The following is a 14,270-nucleotide window of genomic DNA, read 5'->3' on the forward strand; positions in this document are numbered from 1 at the left end:
AGCTTAGCATCCGGCAACAAATCAATGGCACAGTCATAGGGGCGATGGGGAGGTAGTACCTCCGCAAATTTTTGGAGAACACATCCGCAAAATCTGCATAACATCCTGCCAATCCTGGCAAACTTAGCTGCGAGAGCCTGACTGGAAGGCTCAAGCAACTCCTGAAACAATCACTACCCCAACTAAGAATCTCCCCAGAGACCCAGTCAAATTGAGGGTTATGAGCCCTTAACCAGGGTAACCCCAAAACCAATGGGGCAAAAGAACAGACAGTCACATAAAAAGACAATTTTTCAGAGTGTGTGGCTCCAATAAACAAAGGAATTTGGCTGATGCAGGAGGTAATTTTACCCTGGGACAATGGTTCCCCGTTTAACCCACAGATCTCAATCTCTGATGCCAAAGGTACTGAGGGAACAGAGTGTTCCAGGGCGAATTGACGGTCCATGAAAACCCCATCGGCCCCACTGTCAACAAAGGCCTCAGTCTTGACAGTTTGACCGAGGATCTCCAAAGTCACCGGAATGAGAAAAGTCTTTTTGGGAAATTCTGACTTCTGGCCTGACAGGATATTTCCCATCACCCTCAGGCCCTGAAGTTTTCCGTTTTTTCTGGACATGATACTACAACATGACCTTTATTCCCACAGTACAAACACAAACCCTGCTGTCTCCTCCGCGTCTTCTCACGCGAGGAGAGGCGGGTAGCCCCAATCTGCATAGGCTCCTCGGAATATTCCTCAGAGTCTGAGGTTCCCTTGGGAAAAAAGGAAACTGCGGTCTCCCTTTCAAGCCTACGCTCTCTCAGCCGTCTATCCACCCGGATGGATAACTGCATGAGCTGATCTAAGCTATCAGGCGAGGGATATTGTACCAGTTGGTCCTTTATCTGGTCAGAAAGGCCCCTTCGGTACTGGTTTCTCAGGGCTGGGTCATTCCACTGGGTATCATGAGCCAACCTCCGAAACTCCGTACTATAAACCTCAGCTGGCTGTCGCCCCTGCTTAAGAACCGTAATCTGAGCCACGGCTGAAGCCATCTTGTCAGGGTCATCATACAAAATGCCCAGTGCCGTAAAAAAAGCATCAACACTTTTAAGCGACGGACAGTCAGGCTGTAACCCATATGCCCAGACCTGTGGGTCTCCTTGTAGCAAGGAAATCACCATGCCCACCCGCTGAATCTCCGACCCAGAAGACAGGGGCCTAAGCCTGAAATATAGCTTACAGCTCTCCTTGAAACAAAAGAACTGCGAGCGATCTCCAGAAAAACGATCCGGGAGGTTTACTTTCGGCTCCTTAACCCCTGAACTTGCCGCTGCTGCTGCGGGAGCTCCGCTAGCGGCCTGCGGGGTATTCATTTTAATTGACATCTCATTAAATTGTCGAGTCAGGACCTGCACCTGATCGACCACCTGTTGCAAAGTATTTTGAGGGGTATGTGTTAGGGTCTCCTGCTCTGTGCTGCCACGTCGTCATGGCAACCGGGAGACAAGTGCTAGCGGAGTAACCTGAGCGTAGCTGATACTCCGGTTCGGGTCTTTTGCTGTGCAGTGGTTACAGGCTCTGTGCACGGCAGGGGATCCGGTGCTGGTTTTTGTGCTCACAGTCTGTGAGGTCTGAGTGGGGCGTGGACAGCACCTGCTATATAAACCCTCTTCTCAGGTTAGGCAGATGCTGCTGAATCTTTGTTGGTTAGTCAGTTCCTGAAAGCTAGCTAGTACTGTGTAAACTTTGTATTTGTTTGTTGCTTACTGCAAATAGGCCTTGGGATTTGGTATTACACTCTGCCAATCCAGACCTAGCAGTAAGACTGGAGTCAGTCGTTTAACCTGCTGGGGTTCTTTTGCTACTCTGTGAACCTAGCAAGTTTGCGGCTGTATTCTCAGACTTGCCTGACAAAATCCTTTCTCACTGTGCAAGGTGTTCAGGTGTCAGTTTAGTGGCAGTAAGCTGAACCAGTGCACTGCAAGTGAGGACTAGGATTGTGGAGACTCTCCTTGTGTCTATTATTCCATCTCTGACCAATGAGTTTACTGCCACACCCGTTGGTAACCCTTTAGGGTTTTGCTGTTGCCCTTAGCAACAGCATTTCGGGTTCTCTACGTATTAAATCACTACATCTCGCTTCTTTCCATCTGAGCATTCCTAATACTAGGGAGACACCCAGTTTCTTAGCCTTTGGGCTTCTCTGTTCACTTTGTGTTTATTTTGTTACCCTATCACCTTCTGTGTATGTAATGTCATATTCCCCAGTCTGTCTGTGAGTTCATTTGTTTTGCATCCCTCACCGTTCAGACACCAGTACATTCCTGCTGGCACTGGTGTGCATAACATATTCAGCAGCCCAATACTCCTGTTGAAATTTTGTGGGAATATGGAGCATACCCCTCAAAATAATTTGCAACAGGTGGTCGATCAGGTGCAGGTCCTGACTCGACAATTTAATGATTTGTCCATTAAAATGCACACCTCACAGGCCGCTGGCGGAGCTCCCGCAGCAGCAGTACCTTCAGGGGTTAAGGAGCCGAAAGTAAATCTCCCGGATCGTTTTTCTGGAGATCGCTCGCAGTTCTTTTGTTTCAAGGAGAGCTGCAAGCTATATTTCCAGCTTAGGCCTCAGTCTTCTGGGTCAGAGATTCAGCGGGTGGGCATAGTGATTTCCTTGCTACAAGGAGACCCACAGGTCTGGGCATATGGGTTGCAGCCTGACTGTCCGTCGCTTAAAAGTGTTGATGCTTTTTTAACGGCACTGGGCATGTTGTATGATGACCCTGACAAGACGGCCTCAGCCGAGGCTCAGATTTCGATCCTTAAGCAAGGGCGAAGGCCAGTTGAGGTTTATTGTACGGAGTTTCGGAGGTTGGCCCATGATACCCAGTGGAATGACCCAGCCCTGAGACACCAGTACCGAAGAGGTCTTTCTAACCAGTTAAAAGACCAACTGGTACAATATCCCTTGCCTGATAGCTTGGATCAGCTCATGCAGCTATCCATTCGGGTGGATAGACGGCTGAGAGAGCGCAGGCTTGAAAGGGAGACCGAGGTTTCCTTCTTTCCCAAGGGAACCTCAGACTCTGAGGAATATTCCGAGGAGCCTATGCAGATTGGGGCTACCCGCCTCTCCTCGCGTGAGAAGATGCGGAGGAGACAGCAGGGGTTATGTTTGTACTGTGGGAATAAAGGTCATGTGGTAGTATCATGCCCAGAAAAGCCGTAAAACTACAGGGCCTGAGGGTGATGGGAAATATCCTGTCAGGCTAGAAGTCAGAATTTCCCAAGAAGACTTTTATCATTCCGGTGACCTTGAAGATCCTCGGTCAAACTGTCAAGACTGAGGCCTTTGTGGACAGTGGGGCCGACGGGGTTTTTATGGACCGCCAATTCGCCCTGAAACACTCTGTTCCCTTAGTACCCTTGGCATCGGAAATTGAGATTTGTGGGTTAAACGGGGAACCATTATCCCAGGGTAAAATTACCTCTTGCACTAGCCAGATTTCTTTGTTTATTGGAGCCACACACTCTGAAAAATTGTCCTTTTATGTGACTGTCTGTACTTTTGCCCCATTGGTGTTGGGGTTACCCTGGTTAAGGGTCCACAATCCTCAATTTGACTGGGTCTCTGGGGAGATTCTTAGTTGGGGTACTGATTGTTTCAGGAGTTGCTTGAGCCTTCCAGTCAGGCTTTCGCAGCTAAGTTTGCCAGGATTGCTAGGATGTTATGCAGATTTTGCGGACGTGTTCTCCAAAAGAGTTGCAGAGGTACTACCTCCCCATCGCCCCTATGACTGTGCCATTGATTTGTTGCCGAATGCTAAGCTTCCCAAGAGCAGGTTGTACTCCCTGTCACGTCCTGAGACTCAGGCTATGGCAGAGTACATTCAGGAGAACTTGGCTAAGGGATTTATCAGACCTTCACAGTCTCCAGTTGGGTCGGGGTTCTTCTTCGTGGGTAAAAAGGACGGTTCGTTGCGACCCTGCATCGACTTCAGGGAATTGAACCGTATCACGATTAAAAACTCATACCCACTGCCTCTCATTTCGGTCTTGTTTGACCAGCTTCGTACTGCCACCATTTTTTCTAAGATTGACCTACGCGGTGCGTACAATCTAATCCGAATAAGAGAGGGGGATGAATGGAAGACTGCCTTTAATACCCACTCAGGGCATTATGAATATTTGGTGATGCCTTTTGGGCTCTGTAATGCCCCAGCAGTCTTCCAGGACTTCATGAACGATGTGCTCAGGGAATATTTGGATAGATTCTTAGTTGTATACTTAAATGACATCCTAATCTTCTCCCATTCCCTGGAGGAACATCGGAAGCATGTACGCTTAGTCCTCCAGAAACTCAGAGACCACCGGCTTGGGGCGAAGCTGGAGAAGTGCGAATTTGAAGTTCAGCAAATCGCATTTCTAGGATATATTATCTCCCCAGAAGGTTTCCAAATGGAGGGTTCTAAGGTACAGGCAGTCCTGGATTGGGTGCAGCCCACTAGTTTGAAGGCGCTTCAGCGTTTTCTGGGCTTTGCGAATTTTTATAGACGATTTATCGCTGGATTTTCGTCTATAGTGGCGCCCTTGGTGGCACTCACTAAGAAAGGGGCGGATGTTGCTCACTGGTCTTGTGAGGCCAAAGCGGCTTTTGCCCGTCTCAAAAGGGCATTTGTCTCGGCCAAGGTGCTGCGACACCCAGATCCAGAGCGTCCTTTTGTGGTGGAGGTGGATGCCTTTGAGATGGGTATTGGGGCAGTGCTCTCTCAGATGGGGGTGTCTGATAATCGCCTTCATCCCTGTGCTTACTTTTCCCGTAAATTTTCGCCTGCCGAGATGAATTACGCTGTAGGTAACCGGGAATTGTTGGCTATTAAGGATGCACTCGAGGAGTGGAGACACTGGCTTGAGGGGGCTAAGTTTGTGGTCTCAATTCTCACCGACCATAAGAATTTGGCATATTTAGAGTCAGCGAAGCGCCTCAATGCCAGGCAGGCACGATGGGCTTTGTTTTTTGCTCGCTTTAATTTTTTGATAACATATCGCCCTGGGTCAAAAAACATCAAGGCTGATTCGCTCTCGCAGAGTTTTGCTCCAATCCAGGAGACCACCGAGGAGCCATTGCCCATTGTGTCCCCATCATGTATTAAAGTGGGCATTACCCAGGACCTCTTGTCATTAGTCCTTAGAGCACAGGAGCAGGCTCCTCCAGACCTTCCGGTAGGTCTTTTGTTTGTGCCTCCTAGGTTAAGACAGCGAGTGTTCCTGGAATTCCATGCCAAGAAGTCGGCAGGTCACCCGGGTATTGCCAGAACTCGGGAGTTGCTATCTAGGGCGGTGTGGTGGCCCTCGGTGGCTAGGGATGTGGATCAGTGGGTTCGGGCATGTGACATCTGTGCCCGAAATAAGACTCCTAGAGGGGTTCCTGTTGGCCCATTACATCCACTCTCTATTCCATCTAAGCCATGGACCCACATTTCAATGGATTTTGTAGTGGACTTGCCCAAATCCTCGGGGATGACAGCCATCTGGTTGTCATTGACAGGTTTTCGAAGATGGCACACTTTGTTCCATTGGTTGGGCTGCCATCGGCCAGACGCCTGTCTGAATTATTTATGCTGCATGTTGTGCGCCTCCATGGGTTGCCACTTGATGTGGTCTCTGACCGCGGATCCCAGTTTGTGGCCAAATTCTGGAGGGCATTTTGTTCCGATCTCCAGATTTCTGTCAGCTTGTCGTCAGGCTACCATCCGCAGTCTAATGGGCAGACTGAAAGGGTGAACCAGTCCTTGGAGCAGTTCCTCAGGTGTTATGTCTCCAAGTGTCAGACTGACTGGGTTGCTCATCTATCCATGGCGGAGTTTGCCTATAACAACGCGGCTCACTCTGCTACAGGGATCTCTCCCTTCCTTTGTGTGTATGGGCATCATCCTAAGGCCAATTCTTTTGACCCCCTGGACTCCACGCCTGGTGGTTCCTCTGTGGTTTCGGTCCTTAGAGGTATTTGGAGGAAAGTGAAGAAAGCCCTTGTGTCTGTGTCATTAGTGACCAAAAGGGTTTTTGATAAGCGGAAAAGACCCTGCAGCTTCAAATTAGGAGACTTCGTCTGGTTGTCTAACAAGAATTTGAAGTTGAGACAGCCATCTCATAAGTTAGGCCCCCGGTTCATCGGTCCTTATAAGATCACCAGGGTTATCAATCCGGTGGCATTTCAGTTAGATCTACCCCGTTCTTTGGGTATCAATAAAACATTTCATTGTTCCCTTTTAAAACTGGCGGTTAGTAATCCTTCTTCCAGTGGAAGACCTTCTCCTCTTCTGATACGGGGTCAGAGGGAGTTTGTGGTTGAAAGGGTTCTTGACTCCAAGATGGTTCGGGGTCGGCTGTCATTTTTGGTGCACTGGAAGGGATATGGCCCGCAGGAGCGGTCGTGGGTGCGCAGTTGTGATCTTCATGCCCCCAGACTGTTACGCTCTTTCTTCTTGCAGTTCCCTGATAAACCCGGTGGTAGGGGTTCTTTGACCCCTCGTCAGATGGGGTTACTGTTAGGGTCTCCTGCTCTGTGCTGCCACGTCGTCATGGCAACCGGGAGACAAGTGCTAGCGGAGTAACCTGAGCGTAGCTGATACTCCGGTTCGGGTCTTTTGCTGTGCAGTGGTTACAGGCTCTGTGCACGGCAGGGGATCCGGTGCTGGTTTTTGTGCTCACAGTCTGTGAGGTCTGAGTGGGGCGTGGACAGCACCTGCTATATAAACCCTCTTCTCAGGTTAGGCAGATGCTGCTGAATCTTTGTTGGTTAGTCAGTTCCTGAAAGCTAGCTAGTACTGTGTAAACTTTGTATTTGTTTGTTGCTTACTGCAAATAGGCCTTGGGATTTGGTATTACACTCTGCCAATCCAGACCTAGCAGTAAGACTGGAGTCAGTCGTTTAACCTGCTGGGGTTCTTTTGCTACTCTGTGAACCTAGCAAGTTTGCGGCTGTATTCTCAGACTTGCCTGACAAAATCCTTTCTCACTGTGCAAGGTGTTCAGGTGTCAGTTTAGTGGCAGTAAGCTGAACCAGTGCACTGCAAGTGAGGACTAGGATTGTGGAGACTCTCCTTGTGTCTATTATTCCATCTCTGACCAAGGAGTTTACTGCCACACCCGTTGGTAACCCTTTAGGGTTTTGCTGTTGCCCTTAGCAACAGCATTTCGGGTTCTCTACGTATTAAATCACTACATCTCGCTTCTTTCCATCTGAGCATTCCTAATACTAGGGAGACACCCAGTTTCTTAGCCTTTGGGCTTCTCTGTTCACTTTGTGTTTATTTTGTTACCCTATCACCTTCTGTGTATGTAATGTCATATTCCCCAGTCTGTCTGTGAGTTCATTTGTTTTGCATCCCTCACCGTTCAGACACCAGTACATTCCTGCTGGCACTGGTGTGCATAACAGTATGCTCCATATTCCCACAAAATTTCAACAGGAGTAGGGCTGCTGAATATGTTACGCACACCAGCACTAACAGGAGTATACCGGTGTATGAACAGAGAGGGAAGCGAAGCAAACGAACTCACAGACAGTATAACATAACATACACAGGAGGTGATGGAATAACTAATAAACACAAAGTGAACGGAGAAGCCCAAAGGCTCAGGAATTGGGTGTCTCCCTAGTGTCAGGAATGCTCAGATGGAATAGAGCGGACAATGAAGCGAGGTGTAGTGATTTAACATGTGGAGCACCTGAAATGATGTTGCTAAGAGCAACAGAAAAAACCCCAAAGGGTTACCAACGGGTGTGGGAATAAACTCCTTGGTCAGAGATAGAAATATAGACACAAGGAGAGTATCCACAATCCTAACCCCCACTTGCAGGGCACAGGTTCAGCTTACTGCCACTAAACTGACACCTGGACGCCCTGCACAGTGAGGGAGGATTAAGCAAGCAGGTCTGAGAGTACAGCCACAAACCTGCTGGGTTCACAGAATAGCAAAAGAACCCCAGCAGGTCAAACAACTGACTCCAGTCTTACTGCTAGGTCCGGATTGGCAGAATGAAGTACCGAATCCCAAGGCCTATTCGCAGTAAGCAACAAGTAAATACAAAGTCACACAGTACTAGCTAACTCTCTGGAACTGACTAACAAACAAAGATTCAGCAGCATTTGCCCAGCCTGAGAGGATGGTTTATATAGCAGGTGCTGTCCACGCCCCACTCAGACCTCACAGACTGTGAGCACAAAACCAGCGCCGGATTCCCTGCCGTGCACAGAGCCTGTAACCACTACACAGTAAAAACCCGGACCGGAGTATCAGCTGCGCTCAGGTTACTTCGCTAACATTTGCCTCCCGGTTGCCATGGCGACGTGGCAGCACAGAGCAGGAGATCCTAACAGTAGTACAATCCTTACAGTCACAACATTAAAGTGCTTCATCACCGTAAACAGAGGTATTCATAATCAAACTTAACTCATGATCAGAATTAGACTGGGGCATGAATGGCTCACCAGGGGAATGCAGTGTCAGGGGCCCATGCTTAGAGGCTTGGCTAACCATTAGTAAGTGTATGATCTGAGCCCCTTGATAAATATATATAGTAAATACGGCTAGTGGATGCATGATAATGTACCAGACTAATTACAGCAATGCACTGTAGAAAATACATCATAGTCCTGTGCAGTATAACGCAACATATGTTTAATGTATAATTCAGGTGCACAATGGAACCTGATCCCTAGAGGAAGGGGTGAGCCCCAAGGCAGTAGGTGTATAGAAACAGGGATTTGTGGGGATTATGGGTGCAAAAAAATGATAGTGTATGCCCAATCAAATTGCCAAATGGACCTGCCCAAAATCAGGTTAAATGATAAGAGAAATATTAGAGACAAGACAATAGATCAAAAGCAACACATAGAAAGACTAAAACCAATAAGTTCACTGGTTCAGCAAAAATAAGTCCTCTTCTAATCCAGGTTTTTCTCCAGAAGCAGTTCATTTAAAAAGAAAGCAAAAGAACATAAAATGTGTACTACTAATGTCCTGAGTTCATGTTCTTTTTCAATTCTAATGGTATTCAGGAGACTAGATACACATCAATGAAATCTAACGTACCAGACTATACACATTGCCGTTTCATTCTGTTTTCCTTTCTATATACTCAAATTGGGAGAAAAAAATTACCCATAAGAAGATTTACACATCGGACAAGTGAAAGAAACCTTTATATGAGGATCCTAGCTTCATTATTTGTGAGTGTTGGGTACGCCGCTATTTATTTCTTATCCTCGCATTCCAGATTGTTCGGTCATCTTATTTGAAAAGAAACCTTTATAAATTCAGCAGACCCACTCTATGAAGTGAGTCCTGGTACGCTGGATTTCATTGCTGTGTATCTGGTCTCCTGAATACCATTAGAATTGAAAATGAGCTTTCACTCAAGACATTACTACACATTGGCCCTCATTCCGAGTTGTTCGCTCGGTAAAAATCTTCGCATCGCAGCGATTTTCCGCTTAATGCGCATGCGCAATGTTCGCACTGCGACTGCGCCAAGTAAATTTGCTATGCACTTAGTAATTTTACTCACGGCTTTTTCATCGTTCTGGCGATCGTAATGTGATTGACAGGAAATGGGTGTTACTGGGCGGAAACAGGCCGTTTTATGGGCGTGTGGGAAAAAAACGCTACCGTTTCCGGAAAAAACGCAGGAGTGGCCGGAGAAACGGAGGAGTGTCTGGGCGAACGCTGGGTGTGTTTGTGACGTCAAACCAGGAACGACAAGCAGTGAAATGATCGCAGATGCCGAGTAAGTCTGGAGCTACTCAGAAACTGCTACGAGGTGTGTAATCGCAATATTGCGAATACATCGTTCGCAATTTTAAGATGCTAAGATTCACTCCCAGTAGGCGGCGGCTTAGCATGAGCAAATCTGCTAAAATCCGCTTGCGAGCGACCAACTCGGAATGAGGGCCATTTTTTGTTATTTTGCTTTCTTTCTATATGAATTGCTTCTGGAGAAAACCCCGGATTAGAAGAGGCTTTATTTCTGCTGAACCAGTGAATTTATTGGTTTGAGTCTTTCTATGTGTTCCTTTGATCTATTGTCTTGTCTCTAGTATTCCCCAGGCAGTAGGGTCTACCAGGGAGGTTCCCATGTACACATGTGGGCCAGTCCGACTCTGCTTATGATCTATCCAAGTTCCCTTTTAATGCTATCCCATCACCATGCTTACTGTTCTCAGCTGGTGGGATCCAACCAATGCTCTTTTAATGTCCCTTAATAAGGAGTGTTTCTGTAAACAAAAAGGCAGTAATTATAGACTTGTTCAATATATATCAATCTTTCCCCAACAAAAGTAAAAATCTTATAAAATGATGGAAATGCCATTTATTTATTTTATTATTCAGGAATGAAGCAGGTCTTATGTAATAAACTTGAATGTGAGAGTTAGATTTGGGTGGGTTATTTTGTTTCTGTGCAGGGCAAATACTGGATGCTTTATTTTTACACTGCAATTTAGATTTCAGTTTGAACACACCACACCCAAATCTAACTCTCTCTGCTCATGTTATATCTGCCCTCCCTGCAGTGCACATGGGCCCTCATTCCGAGTTGATCGGTCGCAAGGCGAATTTAGCAGAGTTACACACGCTAAGCCGCCGCCTACTGGGAGTGAATCTTAGCTTCTTAAAATTGCGACCGATGTATTCGCAATATTGCGATTACTAACTACTTAGCAGTTTCAGAGTAGCTCCAGACTTACTCTGCCTGTGCGATCAGTTCAGTGCTTGTCGTTCCTGGTTGACGTCACAAACACACCCAGCGTTCGCCCAGGCACTCCCACCGTTTCTCCGGCCACTCCTGCGTTTTTTCCGGAAACGGTAGCGTTTTCAGCCACACGCCCCTGAAACGCCGTGTTTCCGCCCAGTAACACCCATTTCCTGTCAATCACATTACGTTCGCCGGAGCGATGAAAAAGCCGTGAGTAAAATTACTTTCTACATAGCAAAGTTACTTGGCGCAGTCGCAGTGCGAACATTGCGCATGCGTACTAAGCGGATTTTCATTGCGATGCGATGAAAAATACCGAGCGAACAACTCGGAATGAGGGCCATGGTTTTGCCCAACTGCTAACAAATTTGCTGCTGCAATCAACTCGGAATGACCCCCAATATCTCATTGCAGTTCAGTTCTGACTCTTCAGTTCAAATGGAGACACATTTGTAATGTGAATGAATCTGCATCACTCGTACTTGTGTACGCTCAGTTCCAGAGCATGCACTGTGCGATAACACATTCCATGGCAGTAATGTGCTAGGAAAACCAGTCACTAGTAATTATCTCTACCCTTTTGAAACCAATGTAATATGAAAGCTGCAACCAGACAGGGCTTAAAGTTGTCCTGGAGAGGTGCTGGAACTCATTGACCTCGCCACCTACCCCCTTCCCTCCCCCCCCATCCTCACATTAAGCGGAGCCAGGGCTAGTGTTTTCAGCAAACTATAAATGAGTGCCCTACTTCCCATACTTTATAAAGGGGCACTGATCTCACAAAGAAGCAGCGTGGTCACATAATAGTACCACAATTCAAATTACACCACCCAGTAGCACAATCTTTACATTATACTGCATGTAGTCAGTAGCGGATCTTGCCACGGGCAAGCAGGACTTTTGCCCGGGGCGCCGCCTTCCGGAGGGCGCTGGCGCCATCCGGAGGGCGCCGCACCATGGCAAGATCCGCCACTGCTGTGCCCTCCGCTGCCCGCTGTGTCCCCCGGCTCTGCGTCTGTGGTCCAGGCTGTGGTCCCCTGTGTAGGGAACTAGACGCGTAGCGTCTAGTTTCCCTTCGCGGAGAGGACCTTTGCTGAGCGGTGCGCGATGACGTCATCGTGCACCGCACAGCAAAGGTCCTCTCCGTGAAGGGAACTAGACGCGTAGCGTCTAGTTTCCCTTCGCGGAGAGGACCTTTTGCTGTGCGGTGCGCGATAACGTCATCACGCACCGCTCAGCATTTAAGCAGCGCTTCTACTGTACAGGGGGCGTAACTGGCCACGCCCCCTGTGTTAAGCCACACTCTCATCATCTGCCTGGGGCGCCGAGGGCGCTCGAACCGGCCCTGCATGTAGTGCCCTGATTCGTATTACACCACATAGTAATGCCTCTTATTTGGGTTTTGTCTCTCAGTAGCAGAGGCGGATTGGCCATAGGGTTTACAGGGAAGATTCCCGGTGGGCCGACGCACCCATGGGGCCTGTTTTGTTTGAGGACATGTGGTCCTTTTTATAGACAAAATGAATAAGATGCAAAATAATTTGCATATATGAAAATTACTTTGCCACTTAGCCTGTGATTGCAGATGTTCTAGTGCAGTGATGGCTAACCTTGACACTCCAGCTGTTGTTGAACTACACATCCCAGCATGCCCTGCTACAGTTTTGGTATTTGGCCTTGCTAAAACTGATGCAGGGCATGCTGGGATGTGTAGTTCAACAACAGCTGGAGTGTCAAGGCTAGCCATCACTGTTCTAGTGTATGCTCTGTCTGCCTGCTTGGCTGACATATAAGATTGAGTGAATAGTGATTGGGATACGGTTGGTGTAATAAGCAAGAAAATATATCTTTCTAAAGAATGATATAGTTTCCTAAATTCTGAAGGTGTATCATATAATGTGCTCATAATATTTAATTTTATTTCTTTTTAACTTCGCCCTTGATGCTGGACATGCCCACTGTCTGCAAAGTCTTGGGGGGAGAGTGCTGCTGCCATGGCCCATGGCTAGACCTTACACCTCTGGTGTTGCCCATGTGGGGCCACTAGTACAAATTTTTCCAGAGCCACTTTTTGTTCCCAATCCACCCCTGGCCACAGTCACAGGTAAACAATAGCATAACACAAAGTAAAGGAGGCCCCAACTGTGTCTATCTCAGAATCAGGATCTCTGAGGAGTAACCCCACCCTCTTGATAGGCCCCTCCCCCTCAACAGACTCCACCCCCATTAGGACTGCTTCCATAAATTTCCCGGGCTGGTGTTCGATCCCAATCCGCCCCTGCTCAGTAGTGTCCTTTATTCACAATGCACTACACAATGGTACCCTCTATAAATGTTATGCCACCAGTAGTGTCCCTTATATATAATGCCCACATTCAGGGGTGCCGATTTATGTATTTGATGGTGGGTGCCACACAACGTAATTACGTTATACGTGACGTTATTACGTCATGCTGCGGCCGCCCACACAAAAGACCGGGAGGTTGACTGTGAGCTGGGGGTGGAGCCACGGGCGAGTAATTTCCGTCCTGCAGCTCAACCCCCAGCTCACAGTCAACCTCCTGGTTTCTTGCGTATTCGGCGACTGGGGGAAGCTGCAGTGCCATGCCGTGGGGTGCTGGTATGGAGTCACTGGTCCTCCACCCAGTAGGCCAGACTGCAGTATTGTCAAAGGGTGCACTAGGCAACTCTTTCCCCCTTTTGTCACCGCCCTCCCACTTCTCACAAGCCTAGTATTGGGAGGGGGAATCAAGCAGATTTGATTGGGAGGGAGGAATAAGCAGCACCCCTTAAATGACATACAAACCAGGGGGCAACCCCACGAAGGATGATCCCTATATATATATATATATATATATATATACAAACAGAGAACCCAGCACTCACCAAAGTAAACTCACTTATCCTCAACAATTCAATAAATAAATGATGGGGGTTTAGTTGGTGGATTGGCCAATGTACGGAAGCCTGTATACCGATTCAAGGTACCCCACCTTCATACAGGTCCTACACTATCACAGAGTCTTAAAACCTGACTACCACACTGCTGCATCATCTGCCTGCTAGTGAGTGCTGGGTTCTCTGTTTGTATTTATTAGAGCGATGTGGTCATGGGCTACATGCACCCCGCCCTGTGAGTGGTAAGTACAGCTGTGTACCCCGCTTCTGTGGTGGAGAGTGCAGTGTTACATGCACCCCACCCTGTGAGTGGTAAGTGCATAGCTGTGCCCCGCTTCCGGTGCGGTGAGTGCTGTGGTTTTTACTCTGTGTGTATATGAAGGGGTTAATCTATGGTTAGCTCTTATTAACCGTGGCCACTAGCTTTCCCATGCACCCCTCTGTGGACTTTATTATCCTGAACCTGTCTCAGCTGTTCTTTAGCAATCATCCTTGAGCCAGTGCAATAGGTGACTAGTGTGCCTTTAAAAGCCATAAAGTCTGTGGCAGGTACACATTACATCTAGCAGGCAGATGATGCAGCAGTGTGGTAGTCAGGTTTTAAGACTCTGTGATAGTGTAGGA

At 47.8% G+C, this 14,270-nt stretch overlaps 1 protein-coding gene across 3 annotated transcripts in view; it reads right to left on the minus strand.

Moving 5' to 3' along the window:
• The window catches only part of LOC135031250 (uncharacterized), a 114,752-nt gene that overhangs the window by 23,775 nt on the left and 76,707 nt on the right, over positions 1–14,270 (minus strand). For 2 of the 3 annotated variants that reach the window (XM_063953996.1, XM_063953998.1), the window contains one exon: positions 10,210–10,269. The exons of the other annotated variant lie outside the window; for it this stretch is intronic. In XM_063953996.1, the coding sequence (XP_063810066.1) occupies positions 10,210–10,269 (60 nt within the window). The remainder of the gene's footprint in view (positions 1–10,209; positions 10,270–14,270) is intronic. 3 annotated transcript variants of the gene reach the window in all.

Source organism: Pseudophryne corroboree, chromosome 2, assembly GCF_028390025.1.
Source record: "Pseudophryne corroboree isolate aPseCor3 chromosome 2, aPseCor3.hap2, whole genome shotgun sequence".
NCBI classification, from domain to species: Eukaryota; Metazoa; Chordata; class Amphibia; order Anura; family Myobatrachidae; genus Pseudophryne; species Pseudophryne corroboree.